This window comes from Gavia stellata, chromosome 10, assembly GCF_030936135.1.
Source record: "Gavia stellata isolate bGavSte3 chromosome 10, bGavSte3.hap2, whole genome shotgun sequence".
Taxonomy (NCBI): domain Eukaryota; kingdom Metazoa; phylum Chordata; class Aves; order Gaviiformes; family Gaviidae; genus Gavia; species Gavia stellata.
The window spans coordinates 16,099,279-16,125,855 of NC_082603.1; the positions used below are offsets into that span (position 1 = coordinate 16,099,279).

The 26,577-nt window shown below is 40.2% G+C and overlaps 1 protein-coding gene across 1 annotated transcript in view; it reads left to right on the forward strand.

Annotated features, from left to right (window-relative positions):
* DPYD (dihydropyrimidine dehydrogenase) overlaps window positions 1-17,406 on the forward strand; it is a 367,872-nt gene extending 350,466 nt beyond the window's left edge. The window contains exons 21-23 of the mRNA XM_059822172.1: window positions 3,159-3,302; window positions 14,346-14,486; window positions 17,236-17,406. Of these exons, the coding sequence (XP_059678155.1) occupies window positions 3,159-3,302; window positions 14,346-14,486; window positions 17,236-17,406 (456 nt within the window). The remainder of the gene's footprint in view (window positions 1-3,158; window positions 3,303-14,345; window positions 14,487-17,235) is intronic.
* Window positions 17,407-26,577: the final 9,171 nt, after the last annotated feature.

The window sequence follows — 26,577 nt, forward strand, 5'->3', positions numbered from 1 at the left end:
GGTGATTTAATTTTAAACTCTCTTAAATATCCGTCTGTTCAGCAGTTATTTCAACATGTTTCCACTTTTTCTATATCCAGTAACTCACTTCATTAAAATATTGTTTGCCATTTCATATGGCCTTTGACTCCGAAATGTTTGAAACCACAGCTCTGAACAATAAGCAGTCTCATCAGCGTTCCCTATATCTGTGCATTACTCATAAGGGGAAACATCAATAAGTCCTTCCTAAGCTCCCGAGGCTACATTTTCATGTATTATTTATTGTTATAGAAAAGATTGCTGGTTTTCAGTGTCGTTTGATGAAATTTGGCTTGGCTTCTTGTGAACTACTAAACTCCAAACACAAAATAAACAGAACATCTGTATGGGCACACAGTCACCTTCTGTTAAGTCTGTGGAAGCTCATTGTGTATGCCCAACCCTGGACTAAGACCTAGGTGTTTCCTTAATTATTTTAAATTCCATTTAATCAATTTCTTGATAGAAAAACAGCAATGCACAGCAAAGACTAAGGTTGGATGTTAGTTTTCTAGATTAATCATAATTTCATTTATTTTTAAAAGATACAGAATATATAGTTTAATTTAACTGTATGCAGGTCATTGCAAAACAACTGAATTATGGTACTGATGACATTGCACACTTCTCAAAATGTCTGCTGTACATTCCAGCTAGCAGCTATGTTACAGCTAGATGTAAATATCTAAGTACTTCCATCTCACAACTTAGAAAAGTAATTGCCTTCGTAATTTGCTTTTCACCTATACACAAAAATTAATTCTTTTTGCACACTTTTCCTTAGATCACCTATTTCATTTCAATATGCTCAGTATTTCTGCCTGTAGAAATCAGTAGATTGGGCATACATTAAGAGGATAGAAAAGTAAAGGATTTATTCTGCAAAGATTTGGCTATTCTTCCCAAAGATGATCTTCAGTCAGTCAAGCCAGGAACAACTGTCTTCTCTCTCTACTACTTCAGTTAAAACCTCAGCAAAATTAGCTTTGCTACCTACTCTGAAAATCAGCAATTCAATTCCTGGCCAGATAGGGAAGAGTCCAAAAATGCTTTGTCATCAGGTCTCCTGACCTCTCAAGCCCAAAGTTGTTGGCATCAGCACATAAATTATGGAGAGAAAATAGTTTCTTAGTGACGCAGCTACTAGTCATTCATAGCCAAAATTTACTTCTAATTGATGCAGCCTAGCAGACATGCAAGAACACTTTTTATCGAAATTGGTATTTTTTAGATTTTTGCTTTTTTTTAGGCTTTCTAAAAGTCATATAAAGAATTGAGTCTCTATGTGTGTGTTGTAGAGTCTATTGATTGATTAGATTGAAATTAGACAAATTCTTCTTTCTACTCATTTTCCTGTTTAAAATAATTCTGGTTTTGCTGTCTTATTTGACTTTGGTATGTAAGGCCACTACCTTACTGCTGTTTGCAGTAAGCCTTATTTTAAGACATGGTAGAACATTTCCTTTCCAAGATCATGTATGGCAACTGCACAGAAAGCAATGTTTGTTTGATGTCTGAAAAGAAGCCCTTGAACATGACATTCAGGAATAAAGTTCCCATTGAACAGACAAAACAAGAGCCCTTTGCCAGTGGGCAAACTTGGGCTACACCTAGATTTGGGATAGATGGGATCTGCAACATCCCCCATAGTCCTGGTCTTGCATTTGCCTAAATTGAGGCTTTGTCCCAGAGTATGGCTCAGTCCCAGCCTGCAGGAGGGCACCTCCTCTGGAGAGCACCATGAGACTGCAAGTCTTGTTCTGACGAAGTTAAACGTGTTGAGGCCACAAACCAAGTCTCGGAAGCAGGGAAGCATTTCAAGGACCTCGCCCTCTGGCTGTATGCTCAGAGTGCCAAAAACCTAGCAGCCAAGAAAGCTTTTATTTGTCATAACAAGAAGCCTGAGGTCCCAAGGTTGGGTATCGTGGCTGACAGAGCTCATTGAAGAATTTTTCTCCGAAGAATTAGCAGAAGAACAGGGTAACCTCTTCTGGATTTACTTCATTTTAAAAAATAATAATTTCTAAATTTTTTAATAATTCTGGTTTTAAAATTCACATTGAAATTCCCTCTTAAAAAATTGATAACCACAGCATTACTGTATCTTGTTTGATATGCTCTTTGAGGTTGTATTATTAGCGTGAATTAATGCTAGGAACTGCTGAGGTTATGTATCCCCTGTTACTACCTGCTAGTTTCTGCAGTACTGCAGTAGCTTCTGAACGGAGTTCAGTTAACTGGATGAAATACTTTTGTGGAATAAGGAACTAGTTTCAGGGGAGGAAGGACATGGTCTTTTGCATCAAGCAAAAATCCATGTTTTCCACCATTTTTCATTCACCTAAATCTGTGATTGTGGCACACTACAGTTGTTGATATCTCTACTAGGTAAGCGAAGGGATTTTTTCGTCAGGAAGCTGGGTGTTTTATGAAATCTGAACCAGCACGTTCGTGTTCTTGGGTGAGACATGAGTTTTGCAATTCAGTGAAATCTTCCTCTAGAGTTTGCTTAATTGGGTTCAAGGATTAAATGTTGCAGAAAAGACTGCAACTGGGACGTAGAGGTAAATTAGGAGATTAGAATGTGTTTCAGTTCATTTGGTGTTTGTTAGCCTTACTTTGACAGGTCAAGACAGCCTTCTGTTATCAGAATGCAAAATACATGTTCGCAAGCTTTAAAAATAGGTATCGATCTATTCAGATATCCATACAAATAATCTTAAACACTGGTGAAACCTTTCTAAGTAAACTGATAGTTTTATGATGCCTTTCCACATGCTATAGAAATAAAGTTACACATTTGAATTATTTAATATGATACATTTTTATATATAAGCAAGTATGCAATGGGGAAATACAGGACTGTTGGATGCTGACCTGCAATTCAGCTAATTTTCTGCGGTGGTATGTTAATATTTTAATATTCAATATATATTTTCAAGTCAGATCCTGAAGTTCATATTTGATTTTTATTCACTTCTCGCGCTGGTACAGTCTCACTGATTTCAATTTCAGCTTCCTGAATAAGAAGCAAGTTGCACTCAGCAAAGACTTAGGATCTTGCCCTTGGGATCAGACTCACCTTCTTGCTACACCCGCTCATTAAGCATAATAGTGTTTCTTGATTTTTGTTTCAGAAACTGCCCTGTTTTGGGCCTTACCTGGAACAACGCAAAAAGATAATAGCTGAGAACAAGATTAAACTGAAGGAAGAGAACACGGCTGCTGTGCTTCCCGAGAAAAAGCATTTCATTCCAAAGAAGCCCATTCCAGCAATCAAGGTAACAAAAATACCTGCTTACACATAAGGAATCATCAGCCATGAGGCAGTTGACATGCACAGTCATTTCTAGCAGTTTGAGTTGGTTATTACTGCTTTTAAGCTTGTTAGAGGGCATCAAAGACAACTATTTATGCAGACTTTCTAGCTTTTAACCAAAATCAATGGGAAATGATTTGTGATGTACATGTATAGGTATTTCCCTAATGTCATTTTTCAAAATGAAGATATTCAGGCAATGGAACAGTAATTGTAGAACAAGGCATGGGTAGTGCCTTGAAGGATAAAGTAGAACTGTTAACAATTTCTTTCAGTTTGAATGCTACAGTATGAGCTCAGTATTGCATGATACCTTTTGATTACTTGCGATGTGCTAAATACCTCCATCTCTCATGGAGGATCAATGGAAAAGCTTGGTGTTCAGTACATATGAAAGCTGTGTCATAGGTTTTCAGACTGAACTTTTAAAGCTGGAGAATGTTTGTCTAAGTAGCTGATCCACCGTCTACAATGAGTAAATGTCAAGGTGAAAATAAAACCTGTGACCCCATCTACTGCATAATCCATACGTTGGAGCTTTTCCCTTCCCTTAGGTAGCCAATAAATGTCAATAAAATGAAAAGTCAGAAGCTAATTATTCTAGGTGTTCACTTTAGACCTTACTTAAACTTCATGTCTGAATAGGAAAAAGAAGCAGGCAAAAAAAATTTATTTTTTTTAAAATCAGGATTCTCATGTAGGCCCTTTTATAAAGCAGTGTGAAAATTATATCTGTTGGGCTTGTTGGCAAATATCAGATATCTACAGATAGATAACTTTCACTGTATGATCAGACCTGTAAGAATTCTTGCAAAAATATGGCCAAACATAAAATACAGTATGAGCAGTGGCTCAAAATAACACAGAATTCCCAAGGGAATTTTGCAGTTTACCAACACATGCAGTATTCCAAGCTAACTGGTAGAGCTGCAAAACCAGCCAAAGAGAAATTTTGAGTCATCTTCCTGTTTAAGTTAAATAGTTTGCCACTTCTGCAGACCTCTCAGTTTTCTGGACTGCTTTTTTTGGTTTATTTCACACTATTGAAAATCGCTCCCCTCCTCTTGTGCTGAGGTTCCCTTCTTTACGTATACAAAAAGTTTCAAAGTACAGCAATCTACTCTTTTTTTTTTTCCCCACTATGATGAACATTTTCAAAGCCTACTTGACCTCAGAGGTTTTACGGTTCTGTTCTCTTTGCAGGGAGAGTATTGATGTAGGGAAAAAGAGAAAGAAGAAGCAATAGCCAATAACTGCATTTTCAATGAGATAGCTTGCTTCTGAAAACAGCAGAAAACCAAAAACTGATACCATCCAAAAGCAAATAAATTGAATGAAGGAAAAAGTTTAGCAAGAGGGAAAAACAGACATAAAGACTTGAAAAAAACAAATAAAAAGTTGAGGTCAATAATTTATCAAGCCTAACTCCAAGTACAAAAGCAAAAAAGAACCAAGTAGTAGGAGACAGATTAAAAAGAAGAAAAGAGGCCCTACTGCAGGGAAGAGGAAAATGAATTCCCCAAAAGAAAAACTTTTGTTTATAAAGAGATTGAATACGTTTGTGTGGTGTCTGTGAGGAGCTTCTCAGCTGGAGAAATCAGGTTAGCATCTTTCCCACACCTTCATTCAAACAAGACTGAAAAAGACTGAAGCAATTAGAAGAAGGTAGGAACCACCAAAGCTGATTCTTGACAGTCTTTCAGTCTGACCATCTCTTTAGAAGGGAATGTTTTAACCGTAATGAGAAAAAGAGCAATGAGAGAAGCCCACTAAGAAATAGGCAAATACCTGGGCTTTGCTTGAAGCAGGAAACTTGCCACTACAAAGGGACATTTTAATAAAATTTGTTATTAATAAATCCATCTATTATTATATTGTGGAGAAGATCTGCCAGGAAGATGCAGAATATTTATTAAGGAAGCTGAGTGAAGCTTAATGAAAAAAGGTGACTTATCTGATATCCTTCCCTGATCAGGAATTCTCCACCGAGAGAAGCGGAGGAACTCAGACTTGAATGATTTATTTGTAACTGTCTGAGAAGTATTCACATTTAGAATTACAAATCCCAGACCATCTCCAAGCAGTTCTGTCTTGGCTGACCCTCTAGACAGAGGAGAGAATACATTCTGTTAGTTCAGACTAGGGTATCAGGCAGTGGGAATGGTCAGCTCTTATAGCTAGTCCCAGCCTAACTCTAGTTCTCTGGAGCAGTGAAGAGGTATGCTTGAAAGCTGATCAGACCTGAGAGATAGCTGTCCTTGAAAGAGCTATGACCCCTGCTTTGGCTGGTTGTATTTTTAGAGGGTTGCTGCAAATTTCCTGATGCCTGCCCAGAACTCCCTCATCTGTCTAATAGGCTGTTGGGTTGGTGATATGTAAATTCCAACATTTGTTTAAATTCCACATGCTGCCAAAATGCCTTTTTTTATAGATTGAAAAACCTTCTGTGATTATCAAAAATCTAATTTAATTTTTGGATGGCTTTTCCCATGGCTTTTCTCTTTATTTTCTCTATTTTTCAATATTAATTGAAACTGTATACTTTGATGTTCAGCAGAGTTGTTTCTTCTTTTCTCACTTGTCTGTAATACCAGAATTTCTGCCATATGTGGATATGTGCCCTGGATCTTTTCAGTTGCATTTTTGTACAGCTCCGACACATGTATTTGCCTACCTCAGGTTACCTCCTTATTACTTTAATTTCTTTCCTTATACATTCCTGTGTTTTTTTCCTAATAATTTAGTTCTTTGTCCTTCAGGGACTATACAATAACATTCGGTCACCATTTAGCTGCTTATTTTATTTCTTCCTTTTTTACTCCACAAGTCTTGCTGTACAGATTGCCCTATTTGGTAGTTTAAACACTCTCGCATAGCTGTTTGTCACCTTAGCTAGGGCATGACACGTTGTTGAAAAAATATCCGTACAGATCCTCAAGCTTAAATTCCTTGTGTTTGAACTATTTTTTTTTTTTATTGCATGTACAGGTATGTTTACATGGTCTTTTGCACATACATATATGCAAGTCTTTTTATGCTGATGCCCTAAGCACCCAGCTGGAAGCCAGCACCTTGGGAGGCATCTAGCCACATTTAGTCCAGTGCTGTGCTTCATCTAGAAAATCCTCTTGAGAGGTGAGGTATATTGATCTAGGCACAGCACTAGTATGCTGTAATGGTGTTCCATTTGGACCCTTCCTGGCATGTATCTGGGTGGTTCAACATGAGTAGTTTTAGCTTGTGCTTGCCTGCCTGGAAAAGACTATATTGTAATCTTCATTATAAATGTGGAGCTGTTGCATATTTCGGGTGGAACTATGCATGTGGAACTATGCTTCCTCTGAGGACAGGCTGACAGAGTTGGGGTTGTTCAGCTTCAAGAAGAGAAGGCTCTGGGTACACCTTGTAGCAGCCTTCCAGTACCTGAAGGGGGCCTATGAGAAAGCTGGAGATAGGACAAGGGGTAATGGCTGTAAGCTGAAAGAAAATAGATTTAGGTTAGATATAAGGAAGAAATTCTTCACCATGAGGGTAGTGAGGCACTGGAACAGGTTGCCCAGAGAAGTTGTGGATGCCCCATCCCTGGAAGTGTTCAAGGCCATGTAGGATGGGGCTTTGAGCAACCTGGTCTAGTGGAAGGTGTCCCTGCCCATGGTAGGGGGGTTGGAACTAGATGATCTTTACGGTCCCTTCCAACCTAAACCATTCTATGTGTCTTCCATAATTTATGGGACCTGAAGTCCGCTTCTCCCAAGTATTTGCTCCAACATGAATCACAGCAATTATCTCTCTTGTAGTAGCCCATAATGACCCCTTCTCTATCACAGTACCTCAGAGAATATTCTCATTACATGGGACAGTTTAAGCAAATTTAAGTCTTCAGATATGGGGAGAAATCCTAGAGTCCAAACCTCCTCTTTCCCTCCCCACTCTGACTGTAGAAGGACTGCCTCAAGTGGTTCTGCAATAGTGTAGCATAGCATAGCATAGAGAGAATAGAGTATTTCAGTTGGATGGGACCTATCAATGATCATCTAGTCCAACTGCCTGACCCATTCAGGGCTGACCAAAAGTTAAAGCATTGTCCACATGCCTCTTAAACACTGACAGGCTTGGGGCATCGACCACCTCTCTGGGAAGCCTATTCCAGTGTTTGACCACCCCCTCGGTAAAGAAATGTTTCCTAATGTCCAGTCTGAACCTCCCCTGGGGCAGCTTTGAACCATTCCCATGCATCCTACCACTGGATACCAGGGAGAAGAGATCAGCACCTCCCTTTCCACTTCCCCTCCTCAGGAAGCTATAGACAGCAATGAGGTCACCCCTCAGCCTCCTTTTCTCCAAACCCGACAAACCCAGACTCATTAGCTGCTCCAGAACTGCATACAGCACTCAAGGTGAGGTCACACCAATGAATACAGCGGGACCTCACCTCACCTCTTTTGACTAGATGGTTATACTGTGTTTGATGTGCCCCAGGATGTGGTTTGCCTTCTTGGCTGCCAAGGCACACTGCTGACTCAATATTGAGCCTGCTGTCAACCAGCACCCCCAGATCCCTTTCTGCAGGGCTGCTCTCCAGCCACTCCTCTCCCAGTTTATATTTGTGCCCAGTGTTACTCCATCCTAGGTGCAGAATCCGGCATTTGGACTTGTTAAATTTCATCACATTAATCATTGCCCAACGCTCCAATCTATCTAGATCCCTCTGCAAGGCTGCCATTGCGTTAGCAGCACGTAAGAGGAAGGGCACTGTGCCACTGTATGTAGAACTGGAATGACTGTGTATTCCAGATCATGGCTGATTAATGTAACAACAGCATTACAGTAATTATGGTGGTATTTTCTATCTTAACATCTTGCAGTGCAGGTTTGCTTGTGTCTTGTCAGGACAGCACATCAAGCAGAAGTTTTCGTGAGCTGTCCATGGTGTCTCCTACTGTGTTTTCTCGTGCAGTTCTCTTTTATCTAGAATGTATCTGTTGGCAAGAATAGCAAAAATTCCTTATTTTGATATGCTGTTTGTCACACTGCGTTTTTTCACCGTGATAGTACCTGTTCATCTAGTTTTATAAAATACCTATGAAGTTCCTTGGGTTTTCTTTAGTTTAAACTAAAATCTGTATCAACTTTATAGTCTTCTGGTTCAAATCTTTTCCTGAAACACACGCAAGCATATTAAACAGCATTATATCTAAACCAGAAAATTAAGACACTTTGCTCTGTTAATATTTTGCCTTTTCTGAACATCTATCATTGTATTCCAGCTCTTTTTTCTTTGTTTAGCCAACTTGCAGTCCCACTTCATGGCTACTTAATTTCAGAGTTCCGTTTTGTCAGAGACCTGTGTCAGAGGCCTATTGAAACATAAAATTTACTAGTTGTTTTTTTTTTTATTTATTGCCTCACAGCCTTCATAAAGAATTGTGATAAATTCATGAGGCATAATTTTCATTACAAAAGCCATATTGAATTATGAAGTAAAGGTTCGTTTCAGTTATTCTGTAAGTCCCTCTTTAGCTAGTACTGCAACTGTTTTACTTGCTTGACTGAAACAAGGCTTAGAGGTCCCTAAATCCCAGAGCACATTTAATAACCTTTTTAACTATTGGCAAAGCATCTGTAATCTTTCAAGGTAAAGTTAGTTTTAATGAGATTACATATTCTTGTTGGCTACTTTACTGTAAATTGACCTTGGCTGTGTACCCTCAGATTCTGCTGACTTTTTCTTCTTTAATCCATAATTTTTTTCTTAACATTTCTTCTTTTCATCTCTCTCTGACAGTACCTCACCTTTATTACTGAAAAAGAATAGGTGGAAGGCAGGTATCTCCTTAACAGAGATAAACACTGGTACAGAAAGTAATTTACTTTCTTTGCGACTTTTCATCCCCTTTCCGTGCTCTCTCTGTATCCTAGTGAGGGCACTTCTGCACAGCCCCTTGCTCTTTCACAACCTATTGAATCCTGAGAACTGCCCAAACACCCCATAAGTAATAATGAATAGATAGAGTACTTGGGATCAAGCACAGAACTTTGCTATATAAATGTCAGATGCTTTGTTAGGAGTTTTTTATGTTACTTGGTGGTGAATCAACTTCAGCATTTGTATCGTGGTCAATGACCCCTCGGAGACCTGAAGACTGAGGTTGAGGCCTGTTGTTAGAACAGACTGCTCTTCACAACAGGCAGACCTCTACTTCTGGTAATCTGAAGTTTACTCTGCCTTCCTTACCTGCTGTTGCTGTCAGCTTCAAGTGCACGAAGTTCCTAGTCGGTGAACCTTTCTCCTGAACACGGTGTGACATGCAAAGTGCTTTATGGTGCAGTAAGAGGACAAGCATGTGTGTTCCCTTTGAACTTGCTATGTGAGATGCAGTACCTGCACTGTGTATGGCTTTCTGATGATCTAATGAGAGGCCTGTGATGTTCATCATCTCTAGAGCACAGTGTGGTCCTTTACAGTGTGGTCTGCATGAAGATGGACACAGCAGGTCTACAAGGAGCCATACCTGAACCACGAATGGTATTTACAAATGTAGGTTCACTAATGTGATGGCTAACGAAAAGCTAATCACCATAAAATGATTGCTATATTAACATTAAAAATGTAGCTGTAGTAATAAAAATAGCATTGTAAAAATAATATCCTACTGAAGAGATCTGCTCCTTGTGTATACTCAAGACCACATCTGCCTAGCTTAGTGACAAAATGAATGTTTTTTCTGTACTCATTAGTAACATAAAAGTAATGGATTCTGCTCTGATTCTCTCCATAGCAACTGAGTTCCCTGCCAGTTCCAGTTGCAGGACTAAATTCCTCTCCTAGTTTGTTCAGTACAGTTTTGTTGAGAAGAGTGGGACAGCACAGCAGTAATCAAAAGGAGCACTCTGGGTCCCTGAGATTGCAAAGGTGTAACTTAGGACAAAATTTAAGTTCCCGTTTTTGGGGGTTTTTTGTTGCTGCTGGTAATGCATAAGCCAGAAAGAACACAGCTTGACTTTCAGAACCTGGCTTCTGTTTGCAGGTCTAGCAGTTGGCAAAAAAACCATTATGCTGTAAACAGCGCAAATTTGATCCGGAGGCCATCGAGATATACCAAGCGTGGAATCCCATAGTGCCATTTTAGACAGTTGCTTTTTGGAGTGGAACTGCACTTTAAACAGTGAAAGCTGATTATTTCTTGCTGCACTGTTTATTTTGTTCCGAATGTTTATGATTTGATTGAAACAAGAAGCTCTGAGATAGCTTGAGATGCTGTAAAAGGGTGCACCTGCAAAACATCTTTTAAGTACCACTGCTTTTTTAGTTAATAAAGTCTTGAAACTTTGCAAATGAATAAAGATACAGTTTTTGCTTGACAGAAAGAAGAGGTGATTAAAAGACACAACACCCAGGAGTGTAAATGAGCAGTAAATCATTGACACAGTCTTTTGAAATCACTTTCAGGCCTCTAAAATGCCATCATCCTCCCTGTTTGGTATTCTAAGTCCCCAGAAGAGTATTTTGTGAGCTGTGAGGAGACTTGGTTACAAATTCAGATATCACCTTGCCATATGCATTGGTTTTGTTACTCCCTTTGTAAGTTTGTAGCTGCAAAAATCTATTTTGATCATGTTCTTCTGAACAACCATTTCCTGAGCTATCTAATGCTATCCTAAACCTTGGACTGTCTCCCTCCTGTCCCCCAGCTGATTCTCTGGAAGGCCATTAACCACCTCACTCCTTTCCTATTTAAAAAGCCTGTTCTAATTTCCAGCTTTAAATTTATTCATGGCTGGCTTATAATCATGTGTTCTTGTGCCAGCATTGTCATTTAACTTAAATAGCTCTTTTCCCTCCCTGATGTATATATAAAGTGACATCATATTCCTGCTCTGCTTTCATCTTCCTAGGCTAAACACCTTGTTAGGCTCTTTTTGTCTTCTCTCAGAAGCAAGGCCCTCCATCCCATGATTATTTGAGTAGCCCATCTCTGCAACCTGCTTGAGCTTTGTGGGTTTTGTTAACACCCAAACGATATTTAAAGAATACAAATGTGAATCCAGAACCTCCCGGAGAAAATTGTTAATTACCTATGCTGTTTAAACGTCTGCTTTTGTTAGATTAAAAAGCCCTTCACTTTCAGGAATCTCCCCATGTTGATACTTTTACAACATGAGCAGGCAGTGGAAAACTACAACATTGTATGTCGTACAGGTTTTACATCAGTTCTTCAAACTCTTCAGTACGCAGACCAGTCCTTGCAGATGATACGTGCATCTATGACACACTGTGGAATGTTTGGGGGCTATATACACAAAAGAGAAGCTTATAGGATACTTGGTATTGCTGGGGTAGTAGAACACACAAAGACACAGGTATTTTGAAACCTATAGCAGATATGATACAGACAAGCCTACATGAGACTTGAAACAAGCTGGAGCTGAAAACTACAGTTTTTCAATTGATAAAGAAGACTGCAGGAACCTGAGAACTGTAGCAACCTGAAAACTGCTGAGCAATTCCCAGTAAATCCATGAACTTTTCTGAGTAAGACCTAGAAATGAAAACACAGGGTTGTGAGCAGTTCCTAAGAGATCACATTTGATTGAGTTAGTTACTGTAGCTCATCAGTGGAGGCACAGTAAAGGGCTGTGTCTTCAAGTCTAGTCCTTTGCAATACCAAAGTAAAAAGTATTAGCTGAAACACTTTCATAGTAGTTAACTGACCTTTTACAGTGGTTTCAGCAAACAGATTTTACTTGAAATTTGCAGTGAATTTGGACCATGCACATAATCAGCTTGCACAGCTCTATTGATGAGTGCTAACTCATTAAGCTCTGGTAACTTCCTCACTTACAGTCACCTGTCCACACTCAACACGCTGCCTTTAGCAATGTGCCATAGCTGGTTTATGCTAGAAGAGCATTAATGTTCTCTACCTGTTGCTGAGAAGAACTGGAAGGCTTTTAGCATTGAATGAATGCAACCAAAGTACCTCACATGTCAGCAACTTAGGGGTTTGACAGAGAGAAAACATTTGAGTGTTTTTGGAACAAGAAAACAGTACAATTTCCCTGTCCTTCTTCCTGGGCTTAGGATATGGTTGAATTTCCTACCTCAACAGTCATTAAGAGCACTTCATAGATCCAACCACTGCATCCAGCAAAAAAAGAAGTTTGTCTTATTGCATAAAGGTACTATTGTAATTTAAGAGCTGAAGGCCAGGTAGGCCTCAGTAGTTAAAACTTCACTGAGATGAACGGGAGTCATTCATTCAGGAAGTAGAGCTGTTGTTGCAAGTTCTCAGCAGATTCAGGAAGGCAAGCTTGGACCTATTTTTGCATTTATTTCATGTAGCAGACCTTTCCTTTACAGCTAACATTGATAAAGCCATATTACCCTATTGCTCTGATGTGACATAGGAATAATTAGGGATGCTTAGTTTGTTTGAAAGTAAGGCTGCCCAAAATAAGATATGCAATGAAAATTTAAGTTACTGTAATCCAGTTCTTCTGCAATAAGAATTGAAAACAATATATAGAACATTGTATGCGATTATAAATTATACAGGTTAATAACATGCTACTACACACTTAAAGTGATTGCTAATCATTTCAGAATAATTTTTTTGACTGATAAGAATCAGGTAATATTTTTTTTAAAAAAAATATTGCGAAACAGAAGACAAAAATAAATCCTTATCATGTTTCTTGGCAATGCAAGATCAAAGGTAAACACTTTGAAGCTTATAATTCTGGGCAGACTTGTCTGTGTCTCTTATTTGGCTTGATCTTGAGCATTTTTCAATTGACTTGGATCAAATTCCATAATCAAAATCATAATGACATCTTGGTTTATTACAGTAGAATGACTTTGAAGACAGTTCTGCTCTCCTATCCCTCAGTGAGATTTCTCTAATACTTAATAGTTATACCCCTTTTTAAAGCAAAAGTAAAATGTATTGTTGCATCACATAACCTTCATTTACTGAGCGTAACTTTATCTTAACAACCTTGCACATAAAATCGAGCTTGTTTTGTAACATGGGAACTGTTGTAGAAGCGTGCTTAGTAAACTCACAAAATATCCAGGCAACAAATACAGTGCCACAGAGTGAGTCTTTTAAAATGCAGTTCATGTTCATCATCTGTGCTATACTTCCACAAGTTAAACTAATTTAACTGAGGGATAGCTGTAGTCCAAAGGACCTGGGACTTGTCCCATCTCTACCATTAACTCAGTGAAGCTGAACTGCCGCTGAACTGTACAGTTTCCCTTGAAGTAAAGTGGAAATGGTTGGCATCAGGTAAGTCCCAAACAACTTCTTTTAGAGGGCATGTCTTCCCCTTGTGGTATGTACCCATACTCTGTCCTGCCATACACTTTTACTTTTGCAGCACAGATGTGTAACGTTGATGCCGCAAATTCCTCCCTGTGAAGTTAACAGAACTGAATCAAGACTTGCAGGGTTAGACCCACAGCTTACTTCTGTACAATATTTGCAATAAACTGATGATTGTGTCATTTGCGCATCTTACTAAAGAGAGAAAAGCAGTTCTTGTTCTCTCTATCAGTTTATTTGATTGTTCCCCTTTCTTTTCTTGCTGTAAGTTCTTAAATTTGTGCTAATGAGAAATGACCAAGGATGATCTGATTGTTTGTAGCATGTCACTCCTGTTCTGTGCTCCATTTCGTTCCTTGAAGTTTCACACAATAATGGCAAAACAATAGCACATTCAAAATCAAGTACTAAACGTGTAACCTATTTGTAGAACATATTTATATACAAATAGATACTTCTAGTGCTGCCTACATTCAAACTGTGCCTGTATGGAGCTTTCTTCCTATTTTGCAGGAGGTATGGACATCAGCAACTTGGAAATTTGTAAGAAAAATCCGAAACATCATCACAATGCATGGCCAAAACTTCCATATTAAAGTACTAGAGAGTGCTCCTGCGCAGCTATAGAAACTGCTTAGGTATCTTCTGAATGAGTCAATAACTTTTTTTTTCCCTAGGATGTAATTGGAAAAGCACTGCAGTATATTGGAACATATGGTGAGCTCTGCAACACAGAGCAAGTTGTGGCTCTGATTGACGAGGAAATGTGTATCAACTGTGGCAAATGTTACATGACCTGTAATGATTCTGGCTACCAGGTAAGAGCACAGCTGTAATTAGCAGAAAGACACGATGAGTTATCTTTCTGCTGCTGGGAAGAAAGAATCCACCTTCTGCTAATGAACAGGTGGTAAAAACAGATGTCTAAAATATTGGATTCGAACCCCAGCATGCTCCCAGGCTATGCCACGCAAGCCCTGCCTGAGCTGTTTGTGCAGTGATGAGAACACCGCCCAGCATGGCTTCTTCTGGAGGGCTACGCAGAGTGTACCGCATCTCACTGGCTCGCTCTAGTTCACTTTCGCAGTCTCTCCCTAACAGCAAGTGGGATTCTTTTTAAGAGGAAGAAAATGAAGGAGACCCATGTTGGATGGCAGTAAAAGTAGTTCTTTGATGGCTTTCAAGTACAAGAGGGAGGAAGGGAAGAATGCATCCCTTCCCACCAAGGGGATGCAGGGAGACAAGAGCTGTTCTTACTGCCAAATGCTTTTTAAGAAACCTAGTCCTTGTTCCATCAGCATAACTGAACTTGAACTAATTCAGGCTTCAGACAGGTGGATTTTTGCTTTGGTCTTGATTGAGATACAAATCTTTTCCCCAGGATAGCTGCCAGGGTTTAGAGCAGCAGGTTGAAGTTTGCAGAAAACATTGTGACCAGAAAATAGCACAGTTTTGAGCTGAGGCTCCTGTTTGCAGCAAAGTATTTCTCTGATTTCTGCTCAGTAGGGTAACATAAGTCGTATGAAATGTATCAGCATTTCTACGTGCCATTCCTTGCCATGTCCACTGGAGCTGATGGACTGGTCTGCAATAAAAAGGACAGTACAGGATTCATGTTCTTTTAGAAACCCAAAATGCAATCTAGCATACCCTCCATGGAATCCAATATGCAGTAGCAATAATTTCTACATTAATTTTTCCATTCATCGCAGTCCGAGATTAGTTTGTCAGAAACAAATACTTTAACTGAGCACCAAGTTTCCTCCGAACACCATGACCTTTTGTTTATCCTTAATTCAGTCTAATCAATAGTAGGTCTGATGAATTTAACTACATACAGTCAAAGAAAGAAGTCTTCCCATTTAAAATCAACTCCTGCAATTAAAAGAAGTGTGTCAGAGCAAAGGTAGACATGTTTTTTCCACTGATGTGAGAAAATTAATGCTGCATTTATACCAGATTAGATTACCACAGTAGCCCTTTAACTGTCTAAATTTCTTCTTGACACTGCAATCTTCACCTGTTCTCCTTCCATCAGATTTCCCAGTGAAGGGGAGGATATAGCCCTTGGAGAGCAAAAGACTGTGTTTGTATTTAGTAAAACTTCCTTTTCTATAACTGGAAAAAAAATCAGCACCAAAAGAACCAAATTTTAAAACCCCAGGAGGTTTTCTAAGCACAAAAAATATTTTTTTTTCCTTAATAAATTAAGGAAATTTAAATGAAATTAATTGCAAAGAATTGCAAAGAAATTCATAATTGCAAAGAAAACAACTCCCCCCCCCTTCAAAACAATATCTGCTTTATGCTTCTCTTTTTGTTTCAAAAATATCCACGCTGCTCTACAGAGCTCTCACGTTGCATGACTCCAACAGAAAAGCTTTCCTTAATTTAAAGTTAGCACTGTAGTCCTGACTTCCTCTCCGTCTTTGAACTCCCTTTCAAGATGTGCATTGTTGTTAGGGAGAGAGGAAGGAGTCCTTAAATGCTCACAAACCAAAGCTCTCTTTGTGCTCAAGCTAAACTCAAACTTGTAGATTCAGGGCAGTTAGTACCTACTTCATGCCCTTGCTGGTTGCTACAGCAACTTCTGTGTTTTCCTAGTAGTGAAACCCCAAATGCTGCAAACCTGCCTTTGGAGCCAACCGGCAGCCCCACCTAGTACCTCCCATCTCCTCCTTGGCTCCCCCCGTTGCTGAAGTGGTTAGGAAGATTTGCTAAGGCACCACTTGTTTGCAGAGGAGCGAGAGTTCAGCTTTCAGGCGTGATTTTTCCTTCCTAAAGCTCTTAAAAGTAGATATTCAGTGGGCTTCTTTTTTTATTTTTTACTTTTCTAGGCTTGCTTCTTAGATATCGAAGCTTTTGTGGTTGTGTGATGCTTTTGTTTTTCCTTTTAATTGTCATTTCCATTATACCAGGAGCTTATTTCATTGAGACTGCAATTGTTATTTCACATTCAAATACACTTATCACCCTAATTGGTAATGAGGATTCACTGCATGGAAACATGAGAACTGAAGCAAGCTCTGCCTGCCCAAAACTCATATCTCTTTCAAAGATTTGCAAAGGAAAATAATCATACGAGGCACAGCAGGCTGTGTTTTTCTCTGCTATTGATTAAATTAGATTGTTTATGCTGTGCTGAAAATAAAAGTCAGAAGAACGCATTGTGGCCAGCGTTGTGCTGAAGCCATACGGGCATGGTCTGATGTCTCCTCTGAACCAGTAACCCTGGCAAAGTGCTGTCTTACAAAATATTTCCTTCACACGAAGGAGAACTATCCCTCTGGGAGTTTAAACATCATGGGCCAAACTCCCCCTTTTGTAACCAGCCCTTGTGACCCGTGAGCTTTCGCCGAGGTATAATTTGGCCCATATTTCTATTTTTAAAGTGTCGGGAGGGGTGGTTGTTTTGTTCCCTGCCAGTTGAACAGTTGCTATAGCTGCATTGCAGAATCACACCAAGATGTCTCCAAGTGCTGTAGCACAGGAAATGCAGACACTAAAATGGGAGCAATTTTGACCTTTTCCGTGAGTGACATCAATAACGTTTATTCCTGTTCGCAGGCTATCCAGTTTGATCCCCAAACCCACCTGCCCACGGTTACTGACAGCTGTACAGGCTGCACCCTGTGTCTCAGCGTCTGCCCTATTATCGACTGCATCCGCATGGTTTCCAGGACAACACCCTACGAACCAAAGCGCGGGCTGCCCTTAGCCGTGAACCCCGTGTGTTGAGGTGATCAGTCCGGCAGCTAATGTGAACTTTACACTTGTTTGATGCAATTGATTTGCTTTCTAATTAGTCCTTGGAAATCTACTCTTATAAAAAAATGTAATATTGATAGCCGTTACAATGAACACTGTGTTTTCCAATTATTATTTTTACAACAATTAAGTTTTGAAATCACAGAAAGGCAGCAATTAGTCAGTCGTGGCTGTCAGTTGTCCACTATTTGAAGTGTAACTTTCTCCTTACAATTCATGCTGTAATTTCAAAATTTCTCTATAGACCCCTTAATCTCTATGTATTTTCTGGCTGTAAATATAATTAAGAAAGCATTTTTAATGAACTACAAATCAATGTACAAGCTAACTGTTTTCAAGGAGGCGTTTTGTAATTAAACATTACATTTAGTTTTAAAAGAGTTTCTTAGAAGATGTAATTAACTATATAGCATTCAAACAAAGCAATGTGGCTTCTATTTTTCTATGGCAAGAAATGAAAGGGAGTTTAAAATAGGATTTAAGAACTGGATTAATCACTTTCAACTACTACAGCATATGGTAGTGTATTTTTATAATCCTTTCTAATTCTTTCCCACACTAGTCACTTTATTGAATAAATTTGCTGTGCACTGACACATGCTGGACTCTTCAGATTTGTGTGTTGCATGGGTAGCTTGATCGTTACTTTTCCCCCCCAGTGAACATTCATAACAGTTCTCTAAAAACAGCTAAACTGGCTTATTATGAAGTCCAGGTTGCATTTCAGGATTCTGAGACGTGACAACATTTTTTGCTCCAAGCTCATCCTCTAAATAACTTTTTAATTGTGCCAATTAATGTTCCAGAATGTACACGTTACAGGTCAGAGATCTGATTACGTGCAAATGGAATACACACCCTGCAGACTGCGTGTGCCAAACACAGACACATAGGGCAAACTGGCAAGATGATTTCCCCCCGTGCAAATTCTTCATACTTATTGCTTATGTGGGGTTATAATAGTTTCAGACCCAAAAAGAAATACAGATTTGTCTGTCTTGCTAAACAATATCTCAGTTTTAATCCATATTTCATTCACAGTAGGAACTTTCTAATATGAATGTATTGCTGTCTGCTTTACTCCACTTAAGAATATAAAGCCTTTAGTTTCATAATAATAATAAATGATCTATCAGTTCAATTTCTTATACCCTATATTGTGATCAGCAAAAGCTTTGATTAAAAATATACTCTGACTTTTGTTTCTTGATTTATGAATTGTGCACCAAATTATAAATAAATGTTGAAACCAACTTGGGCTTGTTTGTGGGGGTTTTTTTCATTTACTAAACAGATTTTTCTTGTAGAGGCTTGTCAGGTGGTGTTTCATGATCTCTGAGATTCACTCCAGGAATCATTAATGAGTTAATTCATGTGTATATTATTCCATTAATTGCCTACAGTGCAGAATGTAGCATGCTCTTTGCCCCTCCCTGGCACCTCTTTGTCTGCCTTTGACTTGTCTTCCTTTTGCATCCCTTCCCCACACGCACACGCTTGCATGCACATATATGTGCACTCTGTGTCACTCTAACATTTTGAAGTGTCATTTCATTTAGTATCCTCGCTCCACCAACACTGTTTTGCTGACACTTTGGGCTTGCTTGATGAGATCCCTTGGCAGGCTCAAGCCCAGTGTCTCCACTAATAGCTTTCTCTTCATACTTTAATTTTTCTCTTCATTGTGGATTTTTCACACTCAGATGAAAACAGGAACAACAGATAGTCATACAGCTTAGAAAATATTTGCCCGAAACTTCTTTAAAGCTCTTGGTCTTCTGGTAATTTCTTATCTTACGTGAGCTATAGAGGACTCACAGGAAGAACAAGCTGTTTTGTGGATGTTAGGAGCAAAGTTTGGAGAGTGTCTGCATGTACCGCTTGTACCTCTTCCGAGGAGCTGGCTGACAGGCAGCTTGCCTTTGAGTGGTGGAGAAAAAAACATCAAAATCAGATCATTTGCAGGTAACATTTTCTGTTCTCAGTTAGCAGATGCAAGGAAAAGTAGCTATCTTCTCCCAGGCTGTTACCATGTACTTCTTATTTTGTATCCTACCTACCATGAACCCTGAGGGTGAGAGGCGGTGTGTCACCTGCGACTGAACTGGCCAGCTTCTCCAGGTCTTTTGTTGCTGCATCGTCAGACCTGATTACCTTACTATCCTGAAGGCATCACATCTGGTAGTGTGGCTTCTTTTAAATACAGGACAATGCCAGGAGACCTAATTTGAGTAGCTAAGCACATGTACATCATAAATACAGCAGCAAAATTAGAGCTTTTCCTGGAATATTCAGTAGTCTCAGGACATCCAGTATTCCCAAATAGCTATAAAGTAATCTTTGGAGGGGTAAAGGCATTCTTTGTGAATCAAGATTATAATCAAGACTATAACTTGTTTATCGAAGAAGGAATAACGGGTTATATTATGCAGGTTTCTTTCTCACTACCCACCCTCTCCCCCACTCTTGTTCTGTCAACTCTGTTTACAGTTTCAGGAAATGCATTCCCAAATGAATGTGAATACTTTCTAACTCTGACAGTCAGCAATAAATCTGTGTGTTGTAGGAACTCGGAGAAATGGCCACATTTAGGTCTTCTGCAGGATTGCATTTTAAGTCATCAGGGTAAGGCAAGGTGTAAACAGGCAGGGGAGAGAGCCACAGAGGACATATTCCTGGGTTTTATAGGTTTTTCACATCTGTCTTGGGGAATCCATCCCAATCAGCACACTCAAGAACCAAGGAAACAAATCAGAGAAATCTGGTCTATTCTGCAAACGCTGTAGCCAGTTATTAAAAAAGGGATATGAATTTTCAAAGTGTAAAGCGTTCCAAATTAAGCTCATATATTTCAGTGATTTAGTTGCACATTTAAGGGATTATGTATTATTAAAGACATGCTGGGTGAGATGCTGCAACCCTAGCCCTCGCAATATTTAGACATGTTGTCCTATTGATTGCTACTATAAAATATTGTAAACTATATTTGACAAATTAAATTATGATAGAAATGCCATAGCTCATCCTCCAGTAGCACATTCTTATTCGCATCATATTCCTGAACAGAAAATCTCCCCATGTTCTGTGTATACTCTGCAGTCCAAGAAATACTTGAAAAAGCTGCCAAATCTGCTTGTGTGAATCCCAATGCACCCATACATGTTCATTGGAAAAAGAGATGTTTTGCCTTGCTAACAGACTATACAGGCAGTTTGGTTTTTGGCCTCTAGGATGAACATACATAGTGTTTCCAAGGCACTGGATTGGCAACGTTAATAGCCACATTTACACAGGATTTTTAAAATACATAATTTGCTGATTTTTTTTAATGAAATATTAATTTGATCTCTTAGCAAAATTAAAACTAGCCTTTGTGCATGAATCTGGTGGGTAGCCTGTATCTCCAGTGTTGAAGCCAATGTACATGTGTACTGCTCCTTGATGGATGCTTTACCAATTGCTAGAGGAAGCCTTCTTTGCAGACACCCATTTGGTCAGTTCATAAAATTTGGCAGGAGCAAAATGCAAGTTACCTGTCTGGAATTGTTGCCTCTCTTTGTTGTGTCTTGGAGGACACAGGGCTTTCCACCGTGTGGCCTCTGGGAGAGGTGACTCGGCAGCCACGGAGTGGCTCGCTGTCATTTCTGCAGTCTCCCCGCCTTCCAGCATGTACTACTGTCACCTTTGGCTCCTCCAGCTTTGTTGTCTTTAAGCTTTTTATCTCAAGGTGGCAAAAGTGATTGCTAGATTCAAGGGAAACTGTCCAAACCCCAACTGAGTGCCATAAACCCCATGCCTCATAAAACCACTTTGTTTAACACAATCCAAGTCTGTACCCTTAGAAATACAATGTTAAGCATAGCCATTTCCTATGAATAAGAAGATCCTGACAACATATTCTGTATGTATGGTTCATTATTTATTTACTGTAACATGGGGTTGGGCATGTTGTTAAAATTTCATATTTTTTTCAACATGTTTCCTAGTAGAAATTTTTTTTTAGATAAAATATTTATTTTATTGGCAAAGGTTTCACTTCACCAGGCTGCTCCACTTCTTTGATGAACTGTGGAAGATGGATTTTCATTGGCAACATCTGGCAACCTGGCAGACTCTCTCAGCAGCTGGATTGGTAACTTCAGAGTTGCTTCTGGGTCTTTCATATAATTAGTCTGCTTATGGGCCATCTGGGTCACTTCGTCATTGCTGTTGCCATTTCCTTTCTTTTCTGAGGAATTGTAAGCTCTCCAGCTATTTCTCCAGGAGATCAGTTTTTAATAACTCTTCCTCAAGTGGGTCTGCTGGGTCTTCTGCAAACATCCATGCTGGCCTTGCCCAGAAGCAGAGACCCCGCTTTTATCCTTCCTTCTTTCCTGGAGGTCTGAATCTCTCCATCATGACCTTTTGTGATGTGGGAGCAGAGCTTCTTATTTCTACCAAGCAGTGAAGCTGGAGGTCAGCTCGGCAAGTGGACATGTATCGTCTCTGTACAAATAAATCCCTAAACAACCGTAAATCTTAACAGTACAGACACATATGCAGGAACACACACTCTCCTCTTCCAGTTTAAGCAAACTAAAGTTACCACAAGGAAATACAGTTGTTCATTTTCTATAAAAGAACTGCAAATCGTTAAGCTTTACCTTGATATGTCTACCTTGGGCTGAGCAATATTTGTTAACTAGCTTGGACTGAGCACTGGAACAGAAGAAAGTCCTTCCCACTGTGGCTCAGCAGCTGAAAACTGAAGCTGTTCAGTTCATCTGTGCTTTGCCAAATGCTAACATACCTCTGAACTCATTTGGGTTTCTTGTGGTGCTGTAGAAATACCAACCCTCTCACGCCCATTCAGCATTGCAGTGCAATGAGTACAGAGAAGATTTCCTGTGCTCTGCAGAGAGCTGCCTTTGCACCTTACATGGCAGGGGCTGCCGCTGCAAGGACAGCTATGGCATTGCCTTCTAGCCTCCAGATGTGGAGGTTAGACAGTACTTGTCTGTCTGCATCGCATGGGCCTTTCCACATATTTGTCAACCAGGATCCTTAAGACAAGGGCAGCAAACAGTTTCAAGCTGTTGCTCACCTGTGTTTGAGTTACATTCAGGAGAATCTTAATAAATGATTTTCATACAAGTTGACTGTAACAGTGGCAACCATTGATCTGCCTTGTCTTTCTTTAAGACCAAATATTTTAGTTATTCTACATCATGATACAGTTAAAGTTGCTCCTCAGTATTACTGCCTTCAGTGGTGAGAGCTCTTTTGTTGCATTTCAGCCAAGAAAGAGGCAGTCAGTATCAAATGCCTCCAGTGGACAACTCACACTGGTAACAGCCGATAAGAGTCACACACCACCAACTAGAGCTAATCATCATCCTAAAGGACGTTTTTCTCACCTGTTTAGTCTAGAGACTACTTATTGTCACAACTTTTACTCCTGCTTATTGGAGGCAGGTTTAGACCTCGTCACTGAAATCTTCATATTCAGTTGTTGAGAAATAATGTTTCCTAGGAATTGAAGTCCCATTATCATGCAAATCAGAGGGCCTGCAGATAAAAATCACTCACTTTTTGTGCAGGTGCACGATGCTGAATTTGGTAAGTGTGAGTTCAGTGAGGGAAGTCAGTGCCTTCTGTTTCGCCTATGGGTGCGCTATATTCTCTTATTTATTTTAGGCAAAAAGTGAGTGATGTGGCGTTTGACAAATCTCACTATAACAAAAGGGAGCCACAGTGAATGGAAGTGATCCTGCGCTGTAGCATAGGGCTCCAGTCTGATGAAAGCATTGGGGCTGGGCAGCGCTGGTAACCCTCCCCGGCAGCTCCCTTCCCAGGGAGTGCCAGTTGTGCAGAGGCTGGCCTGGGCCCCTCTGAAGGGCAGAAAGGTCACTCCTTTTTCCTTTGCTTTGGCATAGACTTTAATAACAATAGTCTGTCCCCTGCGCTGCTGGCAAGATCATGGGTCACCCTTTCTGTGAGTTTAATATTAAAAGAAAAGCAAGCACGGCAGCATTCCTTATTGCCGTCTTTAAGAATAATTATTTTTGAACAAAATCATACAAAATGCAAGTGAAAACAATATAAAGTCTATTTTCCATAAGGTGAAATAGCCAGCAGGATGGTAAGCACAATTATGTCTTGGTGTCTGGGCTAGCACTGCAGTGATTTCCCATGCAGTCACCTGCTTCGTAACTGTAGGAACTTCCCATTGTAACACATTTGCTAGTTCACCATCACATGCAGAGCAGCCTTTTTAAAGAGCCCCACACTGCACTCCGTGGATCTTGTCTTATGATTGTGCATAGGTAAATCCCTTTCATAAGTTTTATGAGGTGCAAACATACATGCTATTTTATGCTACTAGCCCATTTATTGGATTAGCTTGAGGATTTGATGCAAAAGCTTAAGATGATATTGAAAACACACATCACTTCTATTGTAGCTAAGAAAATCAGCTTTAGAATTAGAGAGACCTTGTATCTGGCATTATGTATAGCCCTTTAGCTTTTTAGCATGGATGTTCTTTGTTGCTATAGCAACCGAATTAACCATTTCATTAATATAATGGAATAAACCACATTTATTCATTTTTGCACTCACGAGTAATCCACATTCAGCTTTCAGCATACTCGTCAAGCTGTGCCCCTTTCACCTCAGCCCCAGATATTTCCTCAGCATTGCCAAAGGGGTTTTGTTTGTATTTTTCCTTGTTGGAGAAAGAGTGAGCTGTTGTTTTTGAAGAACGTCATATTTTTTGTAATTAAATTTACCTTAATTTCATTGGCTAGCTTCTGCTTAGCAGCCCTTAAGTGGAAAAGCAGACTTCACAGGCAGCATTCGGTGCAGAGAAGTGGTGTTCTTCGCATGAGAAAAGAATAAATCACTTTTACTTAAAATAATGAAACCTCGTGCCTGTACTCGGCTTGTAGGCTAAACTTGGCATGATGTGTCCTACTGTAAATACTAACAGTACTCAGCTATGTATGCTGCCCAAACAGTTGTATTGCTGAACTGTGGTGTTAAAAGCAGATGGAGTGCTACATTCTTTGTTTACCTTGGGTTTAATGTTTCCCAAGCCGTGCCCACACATTGTAACGGTTATTGAAATAATAGCTTAATTAAAATAATATGTCTGCCCATCAGCAGAAGGAAGCAGGAGTACTCCCTGTGCGTGGCACGGGCAGGGGCAGGGGTGGTGTCAGCCCTGTTTGCATTGCTCTTCTCAAGCGCTGCCTTTCCCGGTGCTGCCTTTGGGCTTGCTCCCTCCCCTGACAGCGTAGCGCCAGCTCTGCAGAGGACTGGGAAGCAGCAGGGCTTGGCTGGGACCCACACAACACCTAGAGCTCCCCTTGGAAGTCTCGGGTTTTGGTCAGCAGTAACCAAAATGGGCCCCATGGACAGCTGGAAAAGCTCTTCTTGATATAGTGGTGCCAGGTAGCCACAGAGACTACGGTGGCAGGGAGGGTGCAGTCAGGAATTGGAGACACCCTCAGCCCTAACTTGCTGCCTGCCAGTGACAGAGGAGCCAGGGTGCCCAGGTGGGCACCAGCGATACCCCAAGACTGGGACTGCTGGTTTTAGTCTTGCTTTGCGGCACCGATGTGGCAGTGAGTACAACACAGGCTCTTGGCTAATATTTATCTGACTGTCCTTCCAAAGCAGCTACCGGTGCAAAGTCACAGGCCACATTTCAGCCCATGAATTTCATCATTATTAGTAATTCCACGTCTGAAGTCATTACAAATGAAGTAGCATATTTGATGTGTTGGGTTTTTTTCTTTTTTCAAATATAATTCTGAAGTTAGTAATGTGAAACTGAAGTTTTACTGGAAACAAAGCAGATGTGTAAATGATTTTGAGAAACGAGTTACTTAACTTTGACGGTATAAACCCTTTCATTACAAAGAAAGACAAGGCATAGATGTAACAGCACAAAAGCATATTGCTTGCTATAAGACTGTTCATTCACTGCTGTTTGAGTGAATATATAAATCATATAATCTATAAGGGCTAGTAGAGTCTATATTATTCACGTGTGCTGCCTTCCCTACCTGAACTAAATTTTAAGTACGTCCTCCTAGGCAATTCAGAGTGTAAGAATGCCCAAAGACCCAGAAGGAGAAAGTTATGTAGCTGGCAAGGTGAAAGACCGCAAACGGCCCTGGACACAAAAGCCTCAGCACAAAGGCTCTGTGCGCATTGCAGATAGTGCTGGTGCCATATTCTCCTCCCGCTTTTGTTTCTCTTTGTATATGGAAAGCATCCTCCCAGCTGCCTAGTAATACAGGACTAAGTTGATTTTGCCATTACATGTCATGATGTTGTAGGTGAGGAGTTTAGGCTAGTAAATATTACGTTAATGTTAAGCTTTTGAAACAATGGTTTCGTTTTGGGCAACTTGTCATCTGGTGTAAGAAAGTTTAGCCAGAAGACTATGTCCTGTAATCATCAGCAGAGAGCTTGTGGCTTCCAAGAGCATTGCGTGTAAACACCTTTTCCCACACACAGAGGTTAATACTGGTACAATAATTAATATACAACACTATATTCTTTTTCAAACTTCACAACTCTTTTCTATCCTTTACTAGATCTTGGCATGCTTTAAAAATAGCAATCGGGTACTTCAGACATTCAACAAATAAGATTGAATGATTTTTTTTTGGGGGGGGGGACCCTTAGCTGCAACTCATTGGAACTCCTCTTGTCCAACCATGACGAAGAATAACTGTGTTGGACGTAGCTGTGTTTCAAACAAAGCGGGGGCCTTGCCTCGCCTTCCTTCCCCTATTTCCATGGTGCAGAGAATCCCCGGGCCCCTGCCCGCCGGGTGAGCCCGTACCTTTGCGGCTGAGGACATGCCACGGGGCTTCCAGAGCCGCAGCGCAGCCTCCTCGGCCATCGGCGCTGGCTGCGGCGGCGGCCTGGGGAACATGGCCTCGCTTAACCTCCCTTTGGGCTTTGTCAAATGAAGGTTACAAACTTGCTTCCCTCTCTCCTGAGGGCTGTTCTAAGGTCGAGTAACACTTGAACAAGCTGTGTCTGCACCACACCGGATGCTATTTCACCGCCTAGTGCAGAGCTTCTTTAATCCGGGTAACTCGGGGGCGACTCCTGAGGCGAAAACCCAAAGGGGTGTGCGAG